Consider the following 26,712-nt stretch of genomic DNA (forward strand, 5'->3'; position numbering starts at 1 on the left):
ACTCACAAACATCAAACGGGGTACATCGGGGCACGAGGAACCGACCAACGGAGACCCACGACACAACCCACCGCCCGTACCAACGGGCGGTATGGCGAGAGGGCATCCTCCCGCCGGCAGGCTGCCCTGTTCCAGCGGGCAGTTCGGCGGGTGGTCATCCACCCGCTGGAACAGTGGCTGGTCCCGACGGGTGGTCGGGTGGGGATTCCTCCCCCCACCGACTACCCGCTGGAACGAATGTTTCTTGGCATTTTTTCCATCCCGGGAATTCCCCAATTTTATCCAAAATCAAGCCCAATCACATATCAATAATAATAGGGACTTGAACACATAGAATAAGCCAAGAAACAACACAATTGGACCCTAAACGCCAACTTTAATCATGCCAAGACTCAAGAATAATCACACAATGGTTCAAGAGCATCAAGAACTTCAAGAACTTCAAGAACATCAAGAAACCATCATATAAAACCCTAAAGACAAGCTCTAAACATAATTAAATATAAGAACGTGCAAACCACCACATAAGATCATCAAGAATAACAACAATCCACATCATAAATCCTAAAGACAAGCTCTAACAAGGCATACATACAAAATCACACATACAATCATTCAAAGGAGCCAATAAATAACGATAGCAAGGAAAATAGGTTTTGTAAGACATGGGTTACCTTGTAGCTTTAATTAAACTTGTTACGACTTCTAGGATCTTTCCCCAAGGTCTTCTTCCTATCAATCTTTCCTAGGCTTGGTGACGGGGAATTCTTTGTCTGAATTCTGGGAGGGAATTTTCTAGTGTGGAGAAGGAGATGGGAGGGAAGGGGGTCTAAAGGCTTTCTAATTCCTTTTATATAGGTTTAGGACTCCTAATTAGAATCTGATTAATATTGGGCCCAACTTCTTTATCCTAACGGGCTTTAAGGCTTTAATATAGACAATGGTCCACGGTTCACTGTGGACCGCACCAATTAATTAAGGGACTCTGCCTAACTTAAATTCCTTTTTAATTATTTTTTAACAGAATTAATTAAATAATTAATCCGAGTTTAAAGGGCGTAACACAATGTGTTACATGAGCAAGGATGGCATAACATTGTATTGAGGTCTGATTGACAGATGGTGTGTAAGTTCCTAAATTCTATGGTACCGGATAATTCTTATGCGGGGAGTATCTTAAACCATACCGGTCTCTTAAACGATACTTTGAATCAGTGTCTATTCGTTATATTAGAAGTGCAAGTTCTTATACTAATCATCGTATTTGGTTTTATTGGGTTCCTTCTTGTATTGAACATTTAATTGTTTGACTTTAATAATATGTTGTTTCCTTTCAAAAAAAAAAAAAAAAAAAAAAAGGAATAAAGATACTGAGATTTTCATATCATTACTATAGATCTTTAGATATGTTTTTGATGAAACATGGGGCGAAACTATATTATGTTTCAAGAGATTAAACATTAGTTGACTCAATAACTTTCAATGCATTGTTGTCGAGACTATGGTGCAATGTTGAGAAAATTGGGTTAGAGACTCAATAGTCTCACATGTTCATTACCTAGTCAGCGGCCCAGTCAGGAGAAACGTATTTTCTCCCCTTCAATAGCTTTCTTCCCCTTTCTCCCCTCTCTTTCTCCTTACTTTGAAATGCCCTAACGTCAAAATACTAATAGGCCAAGTCGGCATTAGGCGCTACTCTTAGCTTGTCCAATTCTAGCTTGTCATGGACAGTGAATATTTAGGTGTAACGAATTACGAAAGCTTGATCTAACTAGCTATTAGTGTAGGGAAATTAAAATGCTGAGATATCTTGATCTTTTTGCAAATAAATTGAGTTCCACTATACCAATTCAGTCGAATTATTTATGAATAAATGTCACACTGAGCTATCTTCATCTTCATTCCAACCAATTTCAAGGCTCCATTTTGAATTCCATTTCCAACTTCCATTTCTTTCGACTTCAGTGTCTCTAATAATATGCTTAATTAGTGGAGAAGTACTAATGTGGGATTTATATCACGGTGAGTACGGGTGGTATGTTGTTATTTTTAGATTTAGGGTTATACGCGTAGTATACAATCGAATGGTGAGTCTCTATGATCCGTGAGACAGGTCATGTGAAGATGAAAATATAATATTTATGTTCAAAATGTAATACAAGTACTAATCAAGAATAAATTGTTTATTACTTATAAAGAAAAACGTAATACTTTTAAAGAAATATGCAATACTTTTAAATCAAAATGTAATTTTAGGACTTGAATAATTACTTATGAGAAAAGTGTAATTTAATTTATGGATAAATTAATTGATTAATACTTATGATGTAAAATGTAATACTTATGAACTAAAATGTAATCCTTTTAAATCAAAATGTAATATTGGGTGTTGAAAAATTATTTATTAAAAAAATTATAATACTAAAAAAAAATGTAATACTTATAAAAATCTAACTCATGAATAAGAAATTAAAGAATCCCTAAGGCGGTCATATTTTGTCAAAGTCGAAAGGTTTTACTAGCCGTTGCAGCCAGTAACGTTCAAAAGATTTTGAATTTTCGTGAAGCGCCGCAAAATCGCCAACGTTTAATAGTGACCACTGCGCAGAACCCATGATTACCCTTCCTCACGCGATCACGCTCCCAGTCCCCAGACTCTCTCTAATCAAGTCAACCTGTTATCATAAGAAAGCAAAACAGGGAGAGAAATGGCGGCTGCGAATACGATGAACAACGGGCAAGGCAACAACGCTAGCAGCCTTCCGGCGATGCCACCGACGAGGCAGACGGTGCCGTCTGCTAAGTCCGTCGACACCCAATCCGTTCTCAAAAGGTCCGCCTGCCCTTATCTGTATTTTGTGTATGCATCTTCATTCCACTTGAATTGCATCTGATCCAGTATTCAATTTTGTTTGACGTCCAATATTTGATTCAGTTTTTCTGAATTAATTCGTTTTGGGTATTTGATTCATTTTTCCCGATTCTTATTGATGAATATCTTTCATCTTAATGCCCTAGTTGTTAATTAGCTAGGGTTTTGTAAGAAACTGAGTTGAATTATTAGGGTTATACTAACATTTAAATTGTTGTTTTCCTACAAACTACTATGTAATGTGATGGCACTTTGCTACCATTCCAAATGGGCGATCACATGATCAAACTCGGTGGTGAGGGTTTGATTCTTTAGACTGAAAAAGATTGAGAAAGTATAGAACTTGTAAGAAATCATAAGTGTTTGAATAAGAAATTGATGTTTTCCTAGTATCAGAACACATGCTCCATCTCAACTAAAAGTTTAAGCTGATAGTTGGATTACACATTAATGGTTATATGCTCAACAGCTTAATTAATTTGTGAAATTTTTAAGAATCTAATTGAAGTGTTTGTGTTGCATTATTATAACATACAGGCTGCAATCTGAACTGATGGCCCTGATGATGAGTGGTGATTCAGGAATATCAGCTTTCCCTGAAGAAGACAACATATTTTGCTGGAAAGGGACGATCACGGGTAGCAAAGACACGGTGTTTGAAGGAACAGAATACAGGCTTTCTCTGGCCTTTCCAAATGAGTATCCATTCAAACCGCCCAAGGTTAAGTTCGAGACAGGTTGTTTTCATCCCAACGTTGATGTGTATGGGAACATATGCTTGGACATCCTTCAGGACAAATGGTCATCTGCTTATGATGTGAGGACTATACTGCTCTCTATTCAAAGTTTGCTTGGAGGTAACTCTTGTGCCCTTCTCTCTATATTATCTTACGTTCAACTTCTAACTTGTGTTTTATGCATCAGAACCAAACACAAGCTCGCCTCTAAACACTCAGGCAGCATCGCTGTGGGGCAATCAACAAGGTAATTGCCTAATGGAACTCTTACCCATCACATTTTTGCTTCAACATTCTAACATCAGTTACTGTTGTCTACAGAATACAGAAAGATGGTTGAGAAGCTATACAAACCAGCTGTGTAGATTTTAGCATCTTGAAGCTCATTGGTGCCGCAAAGAGATGTTTGTCGAGGAGGGGGTCACAATCCTGTGGAGCTTTCCTTCTATTTTTTTTTATTGTTTAATTTTTGGTCTGAAGAGTAAGGAAAATACATGTATGCAAGGATAATGAATTGAGGGTGTTTCCAAAGGCAATGCAATTTACATAAAAACCGCAAAATACAATTTTTGGTTAGGATGTACTTCCTCTCAAATAATACTATCAAACAGCCTCACTCACTCTACAATTAAGAATCAAGTAGTTTTAAGGTTTATGAGCTCTTTAGAGCAGCCAATGCATCCTTTGTTGTTGCAGAGATAACAGCATCTGAAGCATTTGGCAAATAATAATACTTCCCTGAAAAAAGAAAATTTTTAAAAAGGATTTTAAGTCACAAAGCGCTTCCTAAAAGTGAACCTGAATAAAGGATAAGTGCTCAAGGTTTCAACAGTGAACAAACCTTGAGCAATTTTTGCAATTTCTTTTGCAAAGCCAGTGGACACAAACTTGTTCTCGGTATCAATAACAAGGAGGGACATTCCCGCTTTGTATATTTTACCAGCTACCTCAAGTATTTCATCCTGCACGCAATATTTACAGAATGAAACCGAGTAATGCTTGAGTGCATCTTAATTATTTAAAAATCATGACCCAAGTGCACAAGTAGCTTAGACTCATTTAAAATTTAGCAGCCATCATCACAAAATGAACAATTAATTTAGTATCAGTGTATACCTTCAGCTCTTGAGCAGAGGGTCTGGGTGCATCAGAAGAGGCTGCTGCTTCAGGATCAGTAGATCTTTTTAGTGATATGTTTGCTCTACCATCAGTAATTGCAACGATCATTATGCGTCCAACATCACCACTCTTCTCTGCATTCATCCCAACTCTAACTGCCTGAACAGGATTACACTTGAACTATGAGACAACAATACTGTAACATACCCCAAGCTATATGGTGGTTAGTATAAGAAGTAATATGCTTGAAAAGCTAAATACAATTTTCAACACTGAACAGGATTACACTTGAACTATGAGACAACAATACTGTAACATACCCCAAGCTATATGGTGGTTAGTATAAGAAGTAATATGCTTGAAAAGCTAAATACAATTTTCTGCAATTTATCAAGTGAGAAAGCAAAAGTTGCTTATGAAAAAAATTTCAAAGAATGAAGTTTTAATTAAATTTTGAAAAGAAATTCCTTATATGCAACCACTATAAATTATACAAAGAACTGTACGACAAGCAACACTTGCATATACCAATCTAATTCACCTACCGTAGTTAGTCCATGAGCAAGCGGAGAACCCCCACCACAGGGAAGTCTCTCAAGACGCTTTCTTGCCATTGAGATTGACCTTGAAGGAGGCAACAGAACTTCTGCAGAATCTCCACGGAAAGGAATAATGGAAACCTGTAGACATTTTCATAACATCATATATCATCTCACCGTAATATGGAGTAATACGTAGAGCTTTTTTGTGACTCCAAACTGACCTGATCTCTACTTGTATAACTTTCTGCAAGTAGCTTCAATGCTGCTCCCTTGGCATTCTGCATCCTATTTAATGCCATACTTCCACTAGCATCAACTACAAATATCACCTGCAATAAAAAAAATTTATGTGAAAAGCAACAAACACTCGCTAAAGAGCTCTAGAACTTTTTAATTTTTATCACAATATTATCTGGTATAACTACAATTTATTATGCAAGGCAGATAACATTACGATTCCATACCAACAAAATAGACTGCCTACTTCCAACGAAAACCACCTTAACTAAAAAAGGTTGTGGGGTTTATAACACTAGGTTACATTTTGTAATTACAGTTTTCAGCTTAAGTTCAGTGGATTTCAAATGTGTAAATGTCAAATAATCAAAATCCAATTGCAAGGTTCAAATATCTTTTCTTTTGACAATTTCTTGCATTCTTTCATGGTTTGAAAGCTGCTAGTCCTAACCCAAGAAATTTGTTACCTACTCTGTTATATCAAATAGGATTAATACAAATAGTAAGAAGAAAGCTCGAAACTAAAGGCATTAAAAATGAGGCAGGTTGTGCAGAGAGAGAGAGAGAGAGTAATGAGATCTACCAAGGCTCCCGCTTTGCGTGCCATTCTTTTGGCTCTCATGTCAGTTTTCTCTACAAAAACTTTTCTACTTTTTTGAATGTCCTTCTCTCTACGTAACTTCTGATATGGTGCAGCTGCTCTTAAAGTTGCATCAACAGCTAACCTCTTGACTGGACCCTGACGACATCAAGTAAATTTGTTAGAATAGATGAAATGGAGACACTCTTTTTTCTTTTGAAAGATTTTTTTATTCTTTTCTTTTGTTTTTATTTTCAAGAAGAAGCAAAGCAATCAAGAGAACTAATTCAAACATGACTTAGATAATGATGAAGATTTTTACCGGAACCAATTAAACTTCATTCGTGAATTTTCCACAAAAGGAAGAACATGTTATGCAACTAATAGAAAAGAAACAGAACTTAGTTAACCTTAGGAAGCATTGGCTTAATATATCGACCTCTATCTTCAGAGAAAATAACATTCTTGGCTCGGCCAGCTTTTCCTTTGCGCCTCTGTGCTTGTTGTGCAAAGAAGAGAAGCTTCTCATCCACCAAACCACCTTCTGCATCAAAGATAAACTCTTCAGGTATCTGTTCCTGTTGCTGCTCATTTTCCTCATCTTTGTCCTCCTGGTTAAATATGGAGAATTCTTTATCAAATGGAAGTCAAGAAATACTCTTCCTCTTAGTGCGTCTGTATAATAGCTTCCTCTTTGTATAATTCTTTTTAAGCAGAGAACATATAAGTATATATTCTCCTTTTAACAAACCTCTTGATCTTCCTCTTCATTCTGCTCTTCTGAAGAATCCTGATTTTGAGGAGGGGGAGGTGGAGGTGGCTGTTGGTTTTGCTGGTCAGGTGGGTTTTCACTAATAATTGAGCGTGGAAGGATGACCAATTCTACCTGCATTAGATAAATGTACAGGACAATGCTAAAATGTTTGTCTACAAGAAAGTGTAATCAATTGAGTGGTAACATGATGTGAGATACACTGAAGAATCTGACTTGAAATGGTTTTTATCATTGATGGCAGCAAAATAGAACTTTTCAGCTTTCCTAAAAGTTAAAGAACATAAATGAGTGATTTAGATTTAGATCAGAAATTTTACAACCCAAAAAGGCTTCTCCTTTTAGATATGTGATGGTTCCACATATTCCAGGGAGCCAGATAGTATGTCCAGAAAATACTACTCCAACTACAGTTTTATGTAAAATATATTGACTTGTTTGGAGTTCAAGAACAAGCGTGAATGAAGTTATATTTTAGGAAAATTAATGGTAAAATTTAAATTGAGCAGAGACATCACACCACCCCAAATTAATGGTAAAATTTGATTTGTTCAGTGTGGATATAAACTTTGATACAATTTTAATTCTTGATACTAGTAATAGGGTAGAGACTACTGCCTAAACTGTATCACCAATTTCAGTAATTAAAAAAACACTGGAATGGATGTAAGAAGTAGAAGTGTCATGACATACTGCTTATCACTCAAACAGTTCAAACATGAATAACTCAGAAAATACAAAGTATAACACAGCTTACAGCTTTCTTCAGGTCATCAACACTGGCTTTGTCACGGCCTTCAAGAGCAGCTAAGCATTTGGCAACACGAGCAGCATACAGTTCAGCTCTATGCCCCTGTAATTCCAAAATGGATGTCAGTCAATTGCATTAGGATTAAGACGCACAGGCATATTGTAGAGAACTTTAGTAGCAACATATAGCAATTTCTTCCATGAAATAAATGTGAAAATTTTATTTGAGATGGTTCTGGATGCTTCTCTTATCATGTTTTAAGCTGCAGCCTTACCAAATGAACAATGTGATCAGTCATCTTTGGTAAGTTATCATAGTCTTTGGCAAAACAACATGATATCAATGCCATTAAGCTATTCTTTTGTAGTTTGGAATACATTTATTTATTCAACTTGATACAATTTATCATCTTATGTGTGAAAAAATGTTAAAAGAATCTTAATAACTCGTACATAAGACAGCTTATAATTATGACATGGAAAGTCTCAGTCAAATACCAGTCAGGAGCATTCCTAATGAAAAACTAGTAGAGATTTTTGGCAAGTACCTGACAACCACCACGGACAGCTTCCATAACCAAGTATTTTAGCTGCTCTCGACTAATTGTAACATCCTTTAGATACTCCCTAGCCAAAATTATCTTCAGAGAATGAAGTCAGACTTGGTTGTTATACAGAAGTTAGCGTGTGGAAATAGAACATGCAATGAGAAATTGTTGCAATTTTTGCAAGGAAAGATATTGTCAATTAAGTTAATTGAAGTATCTTGTTAACTAGGGATTATTTCGTATAGAGGAAGCTCATACATGTTATTATGGACTAAATAGAGTACAAAGTTTTGCATTGCTAACTAATGTAATCAATATAGCACTTATAAGGTCTTCAAACGTGCTGATTTAGGACAGAACTTCAATGTTTAATGGATTTTGAAGGTGAGATGATTAATTTAATATCTTCATCTCATGGCTGGCTAATTATCCTTCTACAAATAACAAATTAGACATGATGCCTATGGATTTCAGATAGACAAATGATTACTGTCATCTTTGAACAAATCTATATCCTAATCTACAGGTAATGAACATGATTCATTTCTAAATTATGTCAGCACATGCTCACCTTCCAACTAAAATATGAGCCTCACCCTTTCTAGTTCTAACCAATTTTTCTGAAGACTATTTTCCAATTGCCCAACAATGCGCACTGTAGTAGAATAGTTGTATAAATCGTCTAGATTTTTCTTTTTGACAAACATGTGTTTTTGCATAATAAGCTTCTTCATCCACCATTTTAAGAACTTCATTATTTGAAGACTATGTTCAAAGCACCAAATAATGCAAGCACTGTAGTAGAATAGTCATCTAAATCATCTGAATCTTTCTTTTTTTACAAATGGTACCTGTGTTTTAGCAAAATCTGTTTCTTCATCCACCATTTTAAGAACTTCAACACTGCGCTCCTGAAACTGTGTTGCTATGTCTACTGCTGCAACACGGTTTTCAAAACTCATTGGAAGATCTGCACTGCAGAAGGATTGTATTATTATTAAATTGAGTACACTCAAAGCTCTCAGATGTAGGATTAAGAAGAATTGCACCACCCCCCCCCCCCCCCCCCCCCCCCCGATAAACTGTATAACACATGTTGAGGATTTCAAATCAGGGTATATTTCTAAAGTTCGACCAAATGTTCTATAGCTAAAAAGATATACGCATGAGAATAAAATAATAAGTATATGTAGTTGCTGAGTTATTAGTAGAATATATTTATAGGAGTACTGGAATTGTTTATATAGGTAGATCAAATGGTATCAGAAAGTGTACCTCAAATTTATTGCAATCCGGTCCAATAAATGTTCACGGACAGCACCTTCTTCAGGGTTATATGTAGCTATTAGCAATGGTTTGCATGGATGCCTAAAGCTTATACCCTCTCTTTCTACAATATTAACTCCCTCTGTCAACACATTCAGAAGTAAATTGCTAATGCCCTCATCCAGCAGATTAATCTCATCAACATACAAAACTCCTCGATGAGCTTCTGCCAGAAGGCCAGGTTGAAAAACAGTGGTTCCAGATTTCACAGACTCCTCAACATCAACTGATCCAATCAATCTATCTTCAGTTACACCAAGGGGAATCTGCAAGACAGGTTCAACTTTAGAACCACTCAACAGCAACAACAGAAAAGAGCAATAATATGACTAACTCAACAGCAAGATTTCTATAAATAAGATACCTGAACAAAAGGAGATTTAATTATCTCTGTCTTAATATTACCAGCGGAGTCATACTCTACTCTATCAGCAAGTCCATCTTCCCACCTTCAAGGAACTGAGTGCATTTACAATTTTGAAGCAAACAAAACTGAAAATCTGAAATCCAAATGAAATAGAAGGTACATAGATGGAAAATGCAAATATCGACTTATAATGATGTTGTGAAGAGCGAAGTCATTCAAGCACATGAAGCAGCTATAAGCAAGAAAAACGTTTCAACTCAAAGAGTTCATGTAACTTTTCAGTTAATACCAAAAGAGTTTTTCATTCTAGTATCACTCTATGGACACTATAGACCTTTGTTTAGCAATAACCCTATTATGGACAAAGGAACTTGAAAGCTGTGGCATACAATTGCCACATTTTCTCTTTGAAACATATAGTGAAACTCAGAGTGTTCGATAAAGCCTGTATAGACCTTAGTTAACATGTATAGGAGTTGGCGATTGACTAATTTGATCGTAACCTTACTCTTCAGGACAGGTAGGATCAGCATTTGAAATGGAGCCTTTAACTATTTCAATTGGAGGCAGAACTGCATGCAATCCACGAGCCATCACAGTTTTGGCCGTCCCACGTTTTCCAGATATCGCAATTCCTCCTATATTGCGGTCAATCGCCCCAAGTAGAAGAGCAGTTTTAATAGCATCCTGAGCAAGTACTGGTTTCAGAATACTAAAATAGCAGTAACAGCAACAAATGAAAACGAAACAAAATGATTACACTTCCTGTTATAAAATCCCTATCGCGATCCTGATTATTAGTATGACTTTAAGGCTTGCTATCGTAATTAAGTTGGAAATATGACTGAGTTCGTATTTCACAGGGATAGATCATCCCGCACATACATCTATACAAACAAATTATGCATACCTGTCCGACGACGGCAGCTAAAGGGAAGTACTGCCTGCCGTAAGCAGTGGTGTCGGCGGCGGGCTTCTGAGGCGCAGCGACGACGCTTCCGTTGGCACTGGCATTGATTCTGAAGCGAAGCCTGTGTGGTCGTCGTCCTGAAGGCCTAAGAGAAGGAGTAGAGAGAGTGGGGAGCAGAAACTTGAAGCGCAGAGTAGTGGAAAAGGGCGCAGTATGCGATGGATTCGCTGGTAATGTAGAAGAGAGCACCATTGGGCTACTGAAATGCGGAGAAGAAAGGGAAAGAGGAGGAAAGAAGCAGTGGTGATTGTTTTCTTATCTTGGATTTGCCAGTGTTATCGCCATTTGTCACTTCCTTGATTCCTTTTTTGGATTTATTTATTTTGAGCTTCTTAAGTAAATTGTTGGTTAGTGGTTACCAACCTATGATAACTACACAGTATTTAATACCTATATTGGATAAATTTTTATGATCTTTTTTTAAACGGAGTAAATGTTAAATTACCACCTCCACCAGTCCATATACTATCTATTATACTAAACATATTTAATTTAATGATTACCAAGCATCTTGTGCTCAGGCATATAGTGATCTCTTCTATGTGGGAGCCTCAGGAGGCGTTGTTGACTCTTACAATGTAATAGAGTTAGTAGCATTTCAGAACATTTCAATAAAAAAATGTAAAAACGTATTTAATGATCACTGTCAAATCCAAGATAACTGTTGGAGAAGGTACTATATCACTCCCCAAGTTTCAACCATTTACCAATACACTCTATACACTAGGGATCTTCAAATCTCATACTGTCACTGAAGTAAAGTTTTAAGGTATTCGGTTGAATCAATTGAGTTCATCTCACGAGGTTTAGTATTATAATTTTTATAAGTGATGTTGCATTTTCCTAGATATAAAAAGCATTTTATGATCACATTAAAAGGTAAAATCAAAATTTTAATAATAATACGAAGTAATATTCTTTTATATATTCCGATTCAATAGGCTCAAAATATATTATTGGTCAAGTTAGTGGGTTAATTAATACAGAGTACAAAACTATCCATTTCAGATTCAGTCAAATCACACCATTGGCGCCCATTACTTCTCCCATATCTTGTGGCCAGCCTTGCCTTAAATCTAGTCCACCAATATCTCTCCTTAATTCACTCACTAGTCACCATCTTTGCTCTGGTTTCATCACCTATTCAGTATTCACCCAATCCCAACAGTAACTAAATCCCTACAAGTTGAAGATTATGGCCAGTTGAAATGTATGCTAGCTTATCAAATTGTAGAAGACACAGGCATAGGCCATAGAGCTCACTGTTAAACAACAAAACATGGTATACAAAAATCCCCTCGGACCTGCACTACTGCTCCATTCAACAAAACCATTTTCCAAACACAATTTAATTACCCAAGTAAAAGGAGAACAGACCTAACCTGGACTTCTGGAGTGAATCAATCAGAATATTGCTAAGAAATGCAACTCAAATCTCATTGACAATTCACAAGGTTCAACTCTATGATACTACACACCAATTGTATGGGGTCAAACTATAATCTACAGTCCTACCCTCCTAGGTTGCATTCTTTCTTCACCTAATATATTAATCTGAGCCTAATTCAGAAGAATCAAGAAATGTTCTAATTACCATTCATTCCAAAATGGCTGTTGTTTTAACAATTTCCACATGCTTGTTTGTCAATGATGTTAATTTTGTTTCTCCAGTTAACCAGGCTGGCCTTGTCTCGGTGCTTTGCACCACATTTGAAAGCCTCTCATCATTTGTTTCCATTGCATGAATTTACAATGAACACAAGTCATTTGACAATGTCAATCTTTAGGGGAGGTGTTTCATCCTCCTTGATGGAATTCTCAGTTAACAAAACCTGGTGCCTGGTGCTCCTGTACATCAATATCCATTTTACTAGGATTCTCAAAATCCTTGGTCAATGGAACTGGCTCCTCCTGCACTTCAATATCCAGTTTGCTAGAGCTATCCTTTGCTTCTGTGCACGCCTCCACATCAATATCCATTTTACTAGAATTTTCAAAATCCTTGGTCAATGGAATTGGGTCCTCCTGCACTTCAATATCCAGTTTGCTAGAACTATCCTTTGCTTCTGTGCACGCTTCCACGTCAATATCCATTTTACTAGAATCCGCAAAATCCTTGGTCAATGGAAGTGGGTCCTCCTGCACTTCTACATCCAGTTTGCTCGAACAATCCTTTGCTTCTGTGCACTGTTCCACCTCAACTGGCAAACGCCTAGTCTCTCCACTGTCCGAATCATGATCCTTCGCTTTTGTGCACTGTTCCACCCCAACAGGCAAACTCCTAATCTCTCCACTGTCTGAATCATGATCCTTTGCTTCAGTGCACTGTTCTACCCCAAGGGGCAAATTCCTAGTCTCTCCACTGTCTGAATCATGATCCTTTGCTTCTGTGCACTGTTCTACCCCCCCAAGGGGCAAATTCCTAGTCTCTCCACTGTCTAAATCACGATGCTTTGCTTCTGTGCATGTTTCCAACCCAACATGCAAAGTCCTAGTCTCTCCACTGTCAGAATCATGATCCTTTGCTTCTGTGCACCATTCCACTCCAACAGGCACACTCCTAGTCTCTCCGCTGCCTGAATCATGAATATCTTCAAGAGATTGTTTCTCATCATTATAAGCAGTAAGAGAAGATTCCTTTGAGTGTGTATGTGAATGAATTCTCTCTTCTAGATGCATATCATTTGCACATTCAATCTCATCATCACTCTTCAACTCAGCCAGTTTAGCCTCCCCACTTCTGATCATAGGTGTACTAGAACAAACAGGAGCACTCTTGCTAAGACATTTGTGGCACTTGAATCCAATTAGACTACAAATTCTTTCACATGTAAGACCAAACGCATCTCCATGAAACCAATCTGAAAATCACATATAAGAAAAATTCAGTAAGACATGTATGGTTGCAAGTAAATATGACGTGAAGAGATCTAAATGCTTAAACAGCAGATAATGATATTCCCTAAGTCCATTAAATACTAGCAAACATATTCCATGGTTGGTTCTTGCATAATACAGGCCACATAGTTCTCAAAAGTTACACTTCCTTACAAACTTGAAATGCTCACACCTATTATGAAATGATTGCAAGAAACATGAGTCTACAGCTTATCAATTCAAATTTAACCATGGAGGGCAACTAAAGAAAGGAACTACCATACCTCCACACAGTTCACAAGCAATGTAATTCACTGTAGGTGTAGATTCTAGCTCACTACAGAGACTACATTTTGGTGAATCAATTGTGGCATCTAACTCGCTAGAAAGAACGAGAAGATTTTTACTCCTAAAGAGTGCTACTCGTTCATCATTAGGCTTCTGTGACAGCAGGAGACCATTCAGCCAGTATATATGATAGACCTTTGTTCTCTTCTTCTGTGAAACAATTTCTGTTGGTTTCTTCGTAGTACCTTTTCTTGATTTCATTTTTTTTCGCCTTGGCCGCCCAACTTTCTTGTTAGCTTTTTTCTCTTGCACCTGCACAATTTTAGCTCTCCTAGCAGAACGTCGAAGAGGTACACCAACTGGAACTTTAGTATTATTTTGAGACTGTGCCTGTTGTTTATCCTTAGTACCCCTTTTCTTCGTTCTTGGACACACTGTCCTCAATATTTTGGATGTTTTCTTACTCTTTTTCACAACAGACTTTCCCTTCTTGGCATTGTTTTTCACATGCTTACCATCCTGGCACTTGTGACAGGTAAAGATGCATTCAGATGCAAAAGCTGCTCCAGACTTTTTCACATGTCTTCTGTGGAAAAATCCTGAAAGAAAGAGGTGCCGAAGGCCACTTGAATATTAATGTCATCCAATAAAATGGGCTATAAAAACAGAAAAGCGTAACTTACAGAAAAATACTATTATGAAACCATTCACAACCATGCATACACCAGAAGAACATTAAACACAGAATGAGAGGATAAGAGAAAAAGGACAGGCAAACAAAAATAGTTGTATTGACCTTCAACATAAATAAGGAAGACGGAGTAATGGAGTATGTCCATTGATAAAGATGAGGAAAATTCATTTGGTTAACCTCAAAAGGAGTCAAAAGATTCTTCAGAATCGAGTCCTCGGAGTGTCCAATATTTTAACATCTCCATTTACATTCTATTTGACATCCTTAAACATTAAAATTCAAAAAGTTCACCAGCAAAAAAAAGAAAAGCAATTGCATCACATCTCAAATTTTTAACAGACAAGATAATTAGGTAAAATGTAATTTAAATGAATTTAGAGTAATTAGAGAAGCAAGATCCCAAGAGGTACAATAAAGATATTCAAACAAACAAGCTAGAACAGCATCATATTTTCTTTGTTACTAAACTGTAAAATTATCCAAAGCATAACAGCCTACTCCCTAGTGAACAATTTAACCCATTGCGCCTCTGAAAAAACTTTATCCGCAAGGTTTAACACCTAAAAACCCAGAACTGTTATTACCCTGCACATGCATCTGACACAACCTAATTTCAGTAGAACAATACAGCAATCAACAGAAGAAGTAGCTGCCTTCAGGGCTCAGACACCAAAGTGCCCCGCACTATTGAAAAAATTTACTGATTTAGACATGCAGGGTGCGAGGAAACTGACTAAATTAGTAAATTATACTGTCAAGGTGCAAACCCATAACTCATGGGCAAGCCCTGGGTCCCCAGTTCAGGTAACAATCTCGTAACTTATTAGAAACCATTTAAATTTTCAGTTAATCTGTTTACAAAGAACACAGCTAAAATTCATTTCACAAGACATTAATCTGAACACTACAAAAAGTTTCCAAGTATATAAAGCACTAATAACAATCTGAACAGAAATCTAGTACTTACCTTTGCAGTAACAGCAACTAACAGCTTCACTGCAAATGGAGAAAAAAATTAGTTAGTAACTAGTGGATGCAAAGTGGAAATAGTAAATAAATAAATAAATAAATAAATAAAGAGCCAATTGTATATTCCACCTTTAATTAGAAGAAGAAATAGAATACTTATACTCTAGTTATAACCTCAAGAAAAGGGAAGGAGGGGAACCAAGAGAAATACTGAAATAGTACATGCAGAGAGCCATCATATAAATAAATATATAATATGCCAATAGGGAAAGGAAACAACCACAATGCATGTGCACAACAGGAGAGGAAAACATGCAATATGAATATTCATTACTCCATGCACTGAAAACAAAACAAAGTACCTAGTGCATACCCTCAGGTAGTAGCTACGGGTTCCCTAGTCACCCAAAAAAATAATAATAAACAAAATAAAGTGCTAAACACTTCCAGTTGACAACAGGGAAGTGGGTAAACAGGGGCACAAAATTAATTGTCATCAGCAATAACAATATTGTTGTGAGGCTGAAGTATTTTGTAATTCTAGCATCTATATCATTTGCATGTGTGTTCCAAAGAATATGTGCATTTGCCTTCCAACTCACGTAATCCATTAGGCCTTAACAAACTATTGAAAGAACCCAGCAGAACAAAAGCATAAGCAATCCAAAACAGAGTATATATCTTTTCACCACCATCCACCTATGGAGAGAAAGAACATATAAGTGTCTATGATTTTTCAGGTTTTTCCATTAAAACCAATTATAACAAAAAATGTCATATTAATGTCCCTAAAAATCATCCCTAGCTGCATATTGTACTATTTCTCAACTCAAAAAAATATTAAGGAATTTTTTATGGTAATAGAGTTTACTATTAACTGTTACTGTGTTAGTGAAGATGTATTGATAATAGATTAGTGTTAAAACAGTATAGAAACCAATGAAAAGAGAGGGCCAATGCGAAGCATAGAAGCACAATATAAAGATATTTTACAAGCATGTTTCATGTTAAAATAGAGCATTCCAACATCAAGTTTAGGAAGGTTGCATAAACTCAAATGAAGGATTCCTAGTAGGCATTGGGTAATTGGATAATTGTAATATTCCTTCAATTTTCTTATAATTTAGGAAGCTTAGAAGTTGTAGGATCCTCAAGTTTCCTATTATGTCTCCCCTAGTTTATTATAAACACCCCTCCTTATAGTAATCTCTGTTCTCTACATTCAATTACTAAATACATAGTATAATATAATATCATTTTCTTATTTCTTGGTTATTTTTTCCATAACTTCCCGCAGGTGGTCACTCTTTACCACCTGCCAGGCCACCATGCTCATGATTTCTAACAATAGCATATATTTATTGTCAATATTCAATTTCAGAATACATTGCTGTTCCAATCTATACAAATGAAAGATATTCATTTTGAAGTTATTATTTCACTAAATAAAAAGAGTTAAAATAGTTCCAGTATAAAGCTACAAACTGTAGCATACATAGCTGTTGCATGGCCAACAGAAATTGCAATATACCTGATGAGAACATCCTTATCGCAGTGCCCACATTGATAACTCTCAGCTTTCTCTGCTTTCTCAAAAAGGTAGGAGAATCCCTTGTTCTTGATTGGCTTCTTTATTATTTTTTTATTCTCACGCTGCTTGGGGGAACTCATCATACTGGACTTGCGAGCAATTCTTTTTGCCTCAAAAGCTTTCAGGAGATGCAAGGGAACATAGGTTTCCTCCAGCCAATATCTTTTCCTTTCACTTGATGAATCTTCGAGCTTGGACCCATATTTCACAACAACATCAGGTATAAACCTTCTTTTGCCAAAATCAAGAAGATACTTAACTACAGGTCCCTCAGAGCACTTTCGGCGAATTATAACTTTTTTAAAGAATCTGATTGACTTTTGAGATTCCTTGTCAATCATTGATAGAATATTAACATTCCCAATATCATTCCATCGAATATTTGCATCAAGATCTCTGATCTGGTAACAGCAAAAGTAAAACTGATGAGACCAAAAGTTTAAATGGATTATGCTATTTATAACTATACAGGTATACCTCCTAAATGAATCTGACAATAACTGAAGTGTTTACAGGTAAATATAACTTATTCTCCTAATGAAAATAATAGCCTGCAATAGTAAGCCTTTGCCTAAAATTATTGTACCTTTAATTTGCACAAGGAGCATCTCCATGTCAACAGAATATGTTTAAGGACATTGCCTACTAAAGCAACAAATAACAAATACAAGGATAAAATACCTGAAGAGCAAGCTGCTCCACACTCCTAGATGTCTCTACAGCAGCTCTCCAGGCTACGGACTTGCTTCTCTTTGCAAATTCAGAACCATCAGGATATAATATGCCTGGTATCTTCTTACATCCACCTGCAGATCATTATCTAAATCTATTAGGAAACTATTAAGGTGAGAAGATTATCAAGCTACATATGGAAAGGAGTAAACAATCATCCAGACCTTGTCGAGCAGCTTTGCAAGCCAATGGACGAGGCAAAACCTTCCAACTAAAAATTTGTCTAGAAATCCTACCCCCCCTCCACCACAATAAGCCCAACCCACTTCCAGCATTTGAAGATGGATTAGAGTTAGACTCCAGTTCTGAACGCCGGACCTTCTTTTTCCCAATGCCATGTCTAGAAGACACACGCGTCACAATATGACAAGCAGACCCCAATGTAGATAAAGAATCCACATGTTTAAGCCAATCAGCTGAAAGTGCAAGATGTCGCAAGTTTGATTCTAACTGGTAGCAAAAGTATCAGTGTCAGAAAACTACTTGGGAGTTGTAAGATTTCCCAAAAAAGAAGCATAGCCAAAGGTAAGGAAGAGAAGGCAAATGCTTAGAAATTGAATATAGATAAAACATATTAAAATAAAGTGACAAAAGCAATCATTTTTATTTATGCCAAGTCATACGATTTAAATGATTGTGTACGTATCAGATATAACTGCTACATAAAAGCACATATTAAATTATTAAAATATTTATATTTGATACCCTTTCTAAAGGCACAATAAGCTGGGGAGTGGGGAGAGGAACAACTATGAAAAGAGGGAAGAGGTGTATCCTTAATGAATATAAAAGACAATAATTAATTAAGCCTTACTTTTAGCAATGAAAATCTTAGTGAAGAAACATCAGATGCTTTGAGAACACTTTTCTGCCAGATTTGGGAGTGCATTGGATTCAACCAAGGACCCAACAGGAGCCCGAGTAAACGCTTTTCAATGCAAAGGATATGGCATATGACATCAATAAGATGGCCTTTCCTGTTCTTTCTTGAACTAACACCTAATGCCTCACTTGAAAACCTTTTTGGGTCTGGTCCAGTATCATTCATTATAAACAAGCAGTCCAGTTCACATTCAGGAACTCTGCAGGGGAAACACCACCCACATTTTTCTTTCGTAGAGCCAACATTTAAATTATGAATATTAGGCCAACAGAAATCAGTAGGATTATTTGATATTGCCTTCAGCTGAAAGGAAATTAATTCCTCCTCTGATTTAAAAATATGTCCGGTAGACTTATCTGATGGTTTCCGGGTTAACTCCTCAACAACTGCTGATGCTGATCGAGCAAAACTATAAAAGTTCACGTAAGTGTCTAAGCATTGCTGCTCTGACATTATTGCTCTAGAGTTCAATCTCGATGATTCTTTCCCCAGGCTTTTGGGTTCATTAACATTTTTCTGTAGATTTTCCATGTCTGTCAAAGGGTTCACAGTCTCTGACTTCTCACATCCTAAGTCAGTGGAAGATGGGGAGGTCATTGCCATTCCCACATGATTACCTTCATTGGACCTCTCATTGCCATGTTGCACTGCAATTGCAGGAATATCTCTGCATATAGCTGTGGGTTGTGAGTCCATATCACTTTTTGCCCCATCAATGGTAGAGGATGCATCCCAAATTTTGGAAATTGAAGTTAGCAAAGTGTGGTAAACAATTTCTGATGATTTCAGTGCCCTCACAACAAAAGGCAAGTCATTTCTGTAATAGTACTTAAATGATGACTCATCATCCCATGAATCAGACCTGCAAGAATGGCAAACAAAACTTCAAGCCTATCACAATGGACAAATAATAACAGAATTAGAGAAATTATGCAGAGATTTAAAAAATGGAGAGAAAATGCTGATTTACACACATGTATCAGATGCCAAATAAAATTAGAAGAAACCACATTAATTTGGTGACATAGCAAACTAAGTCAGAGAACAGAGTAAAGCCGTAAGCCATAAATTTAATGTTCATTGCCAACACTTTCAGAAAGAGTAACTACCTTTAATCCATTAAGTTCAAATTAACAAAAAATAAGACAAGGAAACTTGATAATCAGCAGGACTGCTAAGGGTAGTTTGGTAAAAGGCGATACAAAATATGCACATTTAAGGAAAGTGGACAAATAAAGCAAAATTACCCAAATGAAACTGTGGAAAAATAATGAGACAAATGGAAGCAAAAGTATCATGTGAGCAAGTGCTCTGATGAGTTGAGTTTAAATCAGAGAAGCAGCAATTTTTTTTAAGAAACACCCACGCTTTACAATATTTACAACTATAGTATACATTCTTTAAATGCAAAATAAAAACAACTGCAAGTATGAGAAGGGTCTTCTTGATTAAAAGAGGCATACTAGAATTTGAGTAAATATATATATATATATATATATATATATATATATATATATATATATATATATTCCTTGTAGAAAGAGCTGAGTCAGTCACTCAGATAAGACTAACCAGGAGATATATATAGTCTTATCTGAGTGACTGACTTTAGTATCAGCTCTTTCTACAAAGAATTACGTATACACCTAGTAACTCTACTAATTGGAAGAGGCCTAAAACACATTGATATGTTTTAAACAAGTAATTGTGACATCAAAAATAATAAATAAAACTTACTATAATGTACAAAACCTACTAGGTGGAAATTCTGTAGTTCATCATTGACAATGGACTGAATGGAGGTAATAAGTATACTTTACAAAGACAGAAAATAAATTAAATTAAATTGTATTATATAAGCAATCTTCAAAAGGTAAAACATTTAATCACAAAAATACCTTCTAACAGAGTTTTGAGGAAATAAACAAACACCATCACGGCATCACCACACAGGTAATCACATTACTGCTTAATTGATTTATGAAGACTGTTGTTTATAGTCCATATATGATAAATGTGCTAGTAGATAAAGCAAATGGCTGTCTAAATCTGAATCTAACTACTGAACAATAATTTATTTCCTTAGGCAGCACAGAAATCCTGTTTTACCCGTTTATAAGTAGATGTCACTATCCTTACCAGCCCAAAGTCAGACTTAGAAGCAGTAGTTTAAAAAGTTGCTATAGCCATTCAAGGATATGTATATGTCAACAAACCAGTACAAGGCTTTAAAATGCTAATATTTTATGTATTTGGAATTTCAGTATTGGAAAATTACAGAACTTCCATATCAAATATTTTTGGCAAAACATTGATTCTTTAGCTATTGACATGGTAAGCTAGTTAATTACTTCTTCATATATACATATAAAACCAAAAGCATGGAGTTAAGAACAAATGGCACAGTAAACAGAGTACTAGCTCCACTAGATTGATGCAGATTCTGATGGGCTAATGGCATCATAAGGCTCTTTTGTAGTAGCAAAAGTTAAATGGAGTTTAAGTTTATGACTCAATAAGTGGAGAAGCATTTTATATTGGATATATAGATGAATAAGCATTCTTCCTTATTTAGATTTCTTATCAAGTGTGCTAAGGCCTAAGGGAATGGTTAGGGAAGCCAAAATAGTTTAATTAGTTAGTTGTGTGATCAGTGTTGCAGAAGGCGCTAGTCAGACGCCGGGGGAGCGCCTAGCGCCTAGGCAGTGGGTTGTGACTTGTGAGCAGTTAGATTGTTATAATCCCCCAAACTAGTCAACTACATATGATGACCGTTAGTTGAGTACCTGGCTAGAGGAATATGGAAGAGGAGCAGCCGTGCAGGTGACAACGTACAGGCAAGGGAATTAAAGAAAAAACCACTCGGGCGAGTTGGGCGCTGACTAAACTAAGTTGGCCATCGACTCAGCCGAGTTAGGTGCCGAGTTGGGCGCCAAGTCGGCCGGCCGACTAAAAGCCGCCTAGGGTTCAAATCCTCTCAACCTAGGGGCGCATAGCACCTAGGCCGATTTTTACAATACTGTGTGTGATACCTTTCATTCAGTAATTAGAATCCTTCCTTAATGCAATCTTCCATTTTATACTAAACCACATGTCATATTAATGTTGGCAAACCAAGGGGACTTTACCCAAATTCTCTACTACATACAAAACCCTAACAACAATGATGATGTGTGGCATTAGACCTGTTTCTGATAGGATAGTGTGTGTGTGTGTCTACCAACTCGCTGACCCTCCAAGTTAAGCTGTTAAGGCTTAGATGGTGTTATAAAGGAAAAATTGAAAGGAAATACACTAAGATGATTTGGGCATCTCCAAAGTAGACCTAAGTGTGCCACAGAAAGAAAGACCCATAAAATAGAATCCATGTCACTGAACCTAATTATATTGGGAATATGACAAACCAGAGTAATTACAAAAGTAGTGATTCATAAAACAAAATAAGACATCAAAACTAGATACGAAAACCATAAAGAGGATGTCTAGCACTGCACTGTCACTCTATCTAGCAATGGAAAATTAAAATTGGTAATACATACAGCTAAAATTATGATTTATGACCAACCATGTCACTCCACAATTCTCATTCAATACACACTCAAACACCATAGCTACTTTTTTAGAAAGCATATTGTTAGAAAGTATGAAACAAACACCTAATTTTCATCCTTTTTAGTTACGCCTGAGTGGGGAAGGAATTAGTATCAAAGCCCAAACTCCTATTCCAACAAACAATAATGAGTGTATCTTAACATTAACTTCATGAGGAAAGGAACTTACACCAACAAATAGCCACAGCAGTTAAAGTACAGCCGGCCATAAGGATCCATTCCCAACAATTCAGCTCCACGAATTGATTTTCCCACTTTCATCCAGGGAAACTTTCTGTCAATGATACATTCAGGGCAGAACCAATCTCCCTCTGGTAGAAGACTACTGGCAATGCCCACACACTTGGAATGGAATGCAGCAGGGCAACCATCACAGCATATTAAATTCCCATCCATTTTACAGAGGCAGCACTCATCACTGTTCCAATCAGCAGTTTCATCAACCAGCTCCTCCGTCAAACAAGAACCAGCGACAACATCAGTTGCAGCCCTTCTTTTCTTCAAAATATCAAGCTTCATATTTTGATCAAAATCATTGTTTGTCTCTATCACCGCTGTTCTCCTATTAAGCTCTGACGTGATGGCCTCAATTTCCATCACATCATCACAAAGGCAACGCAACATCTCAATCTTCACAGAAGTTGGTTGCTTGTAGTAATCACACTCAAATAGTTTTAGTTGACAAATATCAAAACCAGGTCTCAATCCAGAACTATGCATAAGCATATATTCAACCATGAAGATAGGCCATGTAATCAAGTCTAGCAAATCCCAATTAAGAGACCTGATTATACAATTTAAATTTCAAACAAAGCAACCATGAGCTAGAAATAGGTTAATTAACAAACTGTACATAAATTAGTGGAAAATAGAGATAATTACCTAAGACAATTAGATGCAGACTCAGAACCTTCACTAGAAAGGGACTCCAAGTGCTTCCTCAGCATTTGTAGAAGAGAAACATGAATGGAATCAAATAATAAAGTAGGAGTGCTACATTTAATGGATGCAACAAAGTTCTCCAACTCAAAGGGGCTCAAAAACAATAAGGAACTAAATGACCGCAGAAAGGCATATAAGGAGAAGATATCCGGCACAGAAATTCCATTTAAATCCAAATGATTTGAAGAAGGGGGCAGCTCTGGCTTTGGAGGGAGAGCATTTTGGTCGTCAGGAACTTCATGAACTTTCTCATCTGAAACCACACTAAGAGCTGGAGATGACAGAGGATCACTGACTACATCTGACACTACTGGTTGAGGAATGTTATCTTGAGAGGACATAGCTTCTTTTCTTGCTCTACGAGTACTTCTTCTCAATACTGTTTCCGTCATACCATTAGGAGTATCAGAAAGCCGTCTCTTCTTCCTACCCCTTCTTCCTTTTTGCACACTTGAACACGCACCACTTCCCAAATCAGCTCTGAGAATTGGGGTATCTCCAAACTGAATATCAACTCCCTCTAAACTCCCATCATCAACTCTGTTTTTAATCAAACCACTACACAGATTCTCTGGGGTTTTTTCAACATTACTGCAACAAAGTCCCTCAGCAAGTAGGCCATTCTCATTGTTCTGAATTTCTTCATCAGGTTGAGAAAAGGGAGTTCCCATTAATTTCACATCACATTCAGTGTCCACATTCTTAGTTTCTTCATTCATTCCTAAATTTAAATCAAATGTAGGTGTATTTGCCTCAATAACCTGAGAGACATGCCCCAATGAATCATGTTTCTCAAAATTGATGTTAGCTTCTCCATTTGCATCCATGTTCAAATCAATACCATTATTTCTATTCAAAATCTTGTTAACATTATTCAAATCATCCCCAATACTTAATTCAACTCCTTTGTCTAAATCCAAACCCCCATTTAAATTCACGCTCAGATCAACTCCTCTAACGGCGTTATCATCGTTTAAATTAAAGCCATCATTCAAATCCAAATTCAAACCTCCATTTTCGTTAAGGGTTTTTCCAAAACCCTCGCTGATGATGCCACCGGAATTAAGTCCCTCCCCACCGTCAATTGCCGCTGCATTGCCCATCTTCTCGACACGACGCCTTTTCTTCGGCTTCCTGCCAACACGAGAAGGCTTCCGGGAGCGTTCGGCGTCAGCAGCAGACCCATCCAGGAGATCAACGAGCTCGGAAAGGTCAAGCTCCTCGGAATCTCCGTCCTCGTAAACGATCTTGAAGAATCCACTCTCCGAATCATACGATTCCACTGTACCGGTGAACACCCCGAACCGTTTGAACTTCTTCTTCACAGTTCTCCCCAGGTACTCCTCCATTTCCGCCCCCCCAACCCAAAATTCTAGGGTTCCCTTCCTCTCGAATAAAACCGAACCGAAATCAGCTGATCTCTGCACCTACAGAGAGCGAGGCGCCACTTTACGATTCTCTCTCTCCCTTCACATACAATGAGTGCGTAAATCTAGAGAGAGAGAGGGTTTCTCTCTCTAGAATGCAGGGATGTATCGACTCTTAACTGCACTGTGAAACGCAATTTTGATGTCCGCTCTTCCAAATTTTTCAACCTCTGTAGAAAATTGGGTCAAAGTGGTGGGAAAATCGTCAAACCGTAAAAATGTTACCTTTGGGATCTCTTCTATCCTTGACTCTCGTGCTATCCTCTGCGAACCTAAATGTACAGATAGTGATGCGTAGTGTACAACGGCATCAAGCAGGGCCGAAGGTGGCGCCGGGAAAGCATCCCAGTCAAAGCGTCCATATTGGTAGGTACCCAAATTGTGGAATCTAAAAATATACGGAGTATGATTTAGGGAGAGCGTTATTTAAATATGGAAATTATTTTTTTGGTCTGTCTTAGTCGAATAGTCGTACCAAAATAGGTAAAAAATAAAAAAATAAAAAATAAAAAAAAATGATCATTTTCAATTAGTCAAGTCAAAATGATTAGGATTAAAATGGTGAAATCAACCTGATCGAGAATAATTTCTTTTGAGTTCTCTTCAACAGCTCATCTACTGCTTACTGCCCTTGCTCCTAAGAGCATCTCAAATAGTTGTAGATTTTGAAGAGTTTTTACAAGCGTGATTGTGAAAGATAAGATGAGAGGGAAGAGAGAGAAAAAAAAACAAATCTGAGAAACAAAAACTAAACAAATAAAAACCGCATTAACGCGCCTGGCTAGGCGCAGTGGTTCATTTCACGTGAGCCAAGTAAGATTTATTAATCAATGCATTGCAGGGAGATTTTTTATTCTCTCTATTCCACATAGGCCTTGTCTAGCAAATGACGGATCCGTCATTTTGATGTTTTAACCGATTTGAAGCAACGATTTAAAGCCCGCTCCAAACCGCTTAAATCCTTCCCCAAAACACCCTCCATTTTAAAAAAAAATAATAAGATTAACTATGCAATTAGGAAACATGACGCTCTTTAATAAATAAGCTCCAGACTTCTATTCTCTTGCCCATCCGATGTGGGATGGACAAGAGGAGAAAATTGAAGGGCGTCTCTTCTGTTTTTAACTTCCGATGTGGGATCAGAATGATCCCACATCTTTTTTTTTTCTTCTTTGTTGTTGTTGTTGTTGTTATTATTATTATTATTATTATTATTATTATTATTATTATTATTATTATATGTATACCCTTTTGGTCATTTTACATGTTAACCGCTAATCTAAACAATTAATTTTATCACATCTTTTTACAAACAGCTAATACAACCCACTAACACAATCCGCTATTCGTTAATCGCTAGTACAATCTGCTAACAACTAACCGCTAATTGCCAAATAAGCTCATAAGCTTTGTTTCCTCAAAAGCCACACCAAAAACCACAATTGGGGATGCCCTAAGTAGTTTGCTGGAGAAGGTGATGGCAATCATTAAAGCATTCTCAATAGATATGATTCTTTTGAGGTTTTTGAGGTGTCAACTAGAAGAGAGAGGATGGAGAGAAAAAAAAAGGGGGAGGGGGGGGGGGGGGGGGGAGTGAAAAAGAAAAAGGGAAAAACAAATCTAACTAAATAAATAAATAAATAAAACAGACTAGTATTACGCGCCCAGTAGGCGCATGCTATGCACATGCCAACTGGACACGATTGTTGCGCTCAACGTGCGGTACAATTGTTGTTTTTGTTCATTTTCTTTCTCTTGGTGAGTCCCACTATGGAGACAAAAAAAAAAAAAAAAAAAAAAACTTTTATATTTTTCATATATATATATATATATATATATATATATATATATATATATATATATATATATATATATATA

At 36.8% G+C, this 26,712-nt stretch overlaps 3 protein-coding genes across 7 annotated transcripts; 1 reads left to right on the forward strand and 2 right to left on the reverse strand.

Moving 5' to 3' along the window:
* Positions 1–1,438: 1,438 nt before the first annotated feature.
* LOC109154554 (magnesium-chelatase subunit ChlD, chloroplastic) lies at positions 1,439–11,126 on the reverse strand. 2 transcript variants are annotated; one of them, XM_019302328.1, is made up of 16 exons: positions 10,761–11,126; positions 10,359–10,537; positions 9,848–9,932; positions 9,433–9,749; positions 9,009–9,132; positions 8,158–8,250; positions 7,617–7,712; positions 6,839–6,973; positions 6,498–6,698; positions 6,091–6,246; positions 5,492–5,599; positions 5,274–5,408; positions 4,726–4,887; positions 4,451–4,571; positions 4,246–4,347; positions 1,439–1,584 (listed from the first exon to the last, which is right to left on the reverse strand). In XM_019302328.1, the coding sequence occupies exons 1-15, from the start codon at positions 11,010–11,012 to the stop codon at positions 4,262–4,264; spliced, it is 2,250 nt and encodes a 749-aa protein (XP_019157873.1). In that variant the 5' UTR covers positions 11,013–11,126; the 3' UTR covers positions 1,439–1,584; positions 4,246–4,261. The 2 variants fall into 2 exon arrangements, with proteins under 2 accessions (XP_019157873.1, XP_019157872.1); XM_019302327.1 differs by lacking the exon at positions 1,439–1,584 and having other exon boundaries at positions 4,131–4,347.
* On the forward strand, positions 2,596–4,185 carry LOC109154555 (ubiquitin-conjugating enzyme E2 20-like). Its single transcript, XM_019302329.1, has 4 exons — positions 2,596–2,833; positions 3,410–3,729; positions 3,797–3,856; positions 3,931–4,185. The coding sequence occupies exons 1-4, from the start codon at positions 2,709–2,711 to the stop codon at positions 3,972–3,974; spliced, it is 549 nt and encodes a 182-aa protein (XP_019157874.1). The 5' UTR covers positions 2,596–2,708; the 3' UTR covers positions 3,975–4,185.
* Positions 11,127–12,197: 1,071 nt separating the features above from the next.
* On the reverse strand, positions 12,198–24,984 carry LOC109154515 (DDT domain-containing protein PTM-like). Of its 4 annotated transcripts, none has more exons than XM_019302270.1 (10): positions 23,348–24,981; positions 22,635–23,249; positions 18,786–19,716; positions 18,136–18,421; positions 17,921–18,045; positions 17,180–17,640; positions 15,647–15,675; positions 13,982–14,584; positions 13,243–13,681; positions 12,198–13,170 (listed from the first exon to the last, which is right to left on the reverse strand). In XM_019302270.1, exons 1-10 carry the CDS (start codon positions 24,754–24,756, stop codon positions 12,639–12,641), a joined length of 5,430 nt encoding a protein of 1,809 aa, XP_019157815.1. In that variant the 5' UTR covers positions 24,757–24,981; the 3' UTR covers positions 12,198–12,638. The 4 variants fall into 4 exon arrangements, with proteins under 4 accessions (XP_019157815.1, XP_019157814.1, XP_019157813.1 ...); XM_019302269.1 differs by having other exon boundaries at positions 12,198–13,016; positions 13,086–13,681; XM_019302271.1 differs by having other exon boundaries at positions 13,067–13,130; positions 13,268–13,681; positions 23,348–24,984.
* Between the last annotated feature and the right edge of the window lie 1,728 nt (positions 24,985–26,712).

Source organism: Ipomoea nil, unplaced genomic scaffold (assembly GCF_001879475.1).
Source record: "Ipomoea nil cultivar Tokyo-kokei standard unplaced genomic scaffold, Asagao_1.1 scaffold2647, whole genome shotgun sequence".
NCBI lineage: Eukaryota > Viridiplantae > Streptophyta > Magnoliopsida > Solanales > Convolvulaceae > Ipomoea > Ipomoea nil.

Bases quoted from the DNA above. Each gene is read 5' to 3' on its own strand.
- LOC109154555 (XM_019302329.1), top strand. From the start codon at position 2,709: ATGGCGGCTGCGAATACGATGAACAACGGGCAAGGCAACAACGCTAGC. The intron at 2,834-3,409 runs GTCCGCCTGCCC...TATAACATACAG, and splicing joins ACCCAATCCGTTCTCAAAAG to GCTGCAATCTGAACTGATGG. The intron at 3,857-3,930 runs GTAATTGCCTAA...TGTTGTCTACAG, and splicing joins GCTGTGGGGCAATCAACAAG to AATACAGAAAGATGGTTGAG.
- LOC109154554 (XM_019302328.1), bottom strand. From the start codon at position 11,012: ATGGTGCTCTCTTCTACATTACCAGCGAATCCATCGCATACTGCGCCC. The intron at 7,713-8,157 runs GTACTTGCCAAA...TTGGAATTACAG, and splicing joins CTGTCCGTGGTGGTTGTCAG to GGGCATAGAGCTGAACTGTA. The intron at 4,888-5,273 runs GTAGGTGAATTA...AATCCTGTTCAG, and splicing joins TTGCTCATGGACTAACTACG to GCAGTTAGAGTTGGGATGAA.
- LOC109154515 (XM_019302268.1), bottom strand. From the start codon at position 24,756: ATGGAGGAGTACCTGGGGAGAACTGTGAAGAAGAAGTTCAAACGGTTC. The intron at 23,250-23,347 runs GTAATTATCTCT...TTGTATAATCAG, and splicing joins TCTGCATCTAATTGTCTTAG to GTCTCTTAATTGGGATTTGC. The intron at 13,682-13,981 runs GTATGGTAGTTC...TGTGATTTTCAG, and splicing joins TGCTTGTGAACTGTGTGGAG to ATTGGTTTCATGGAGATGCG.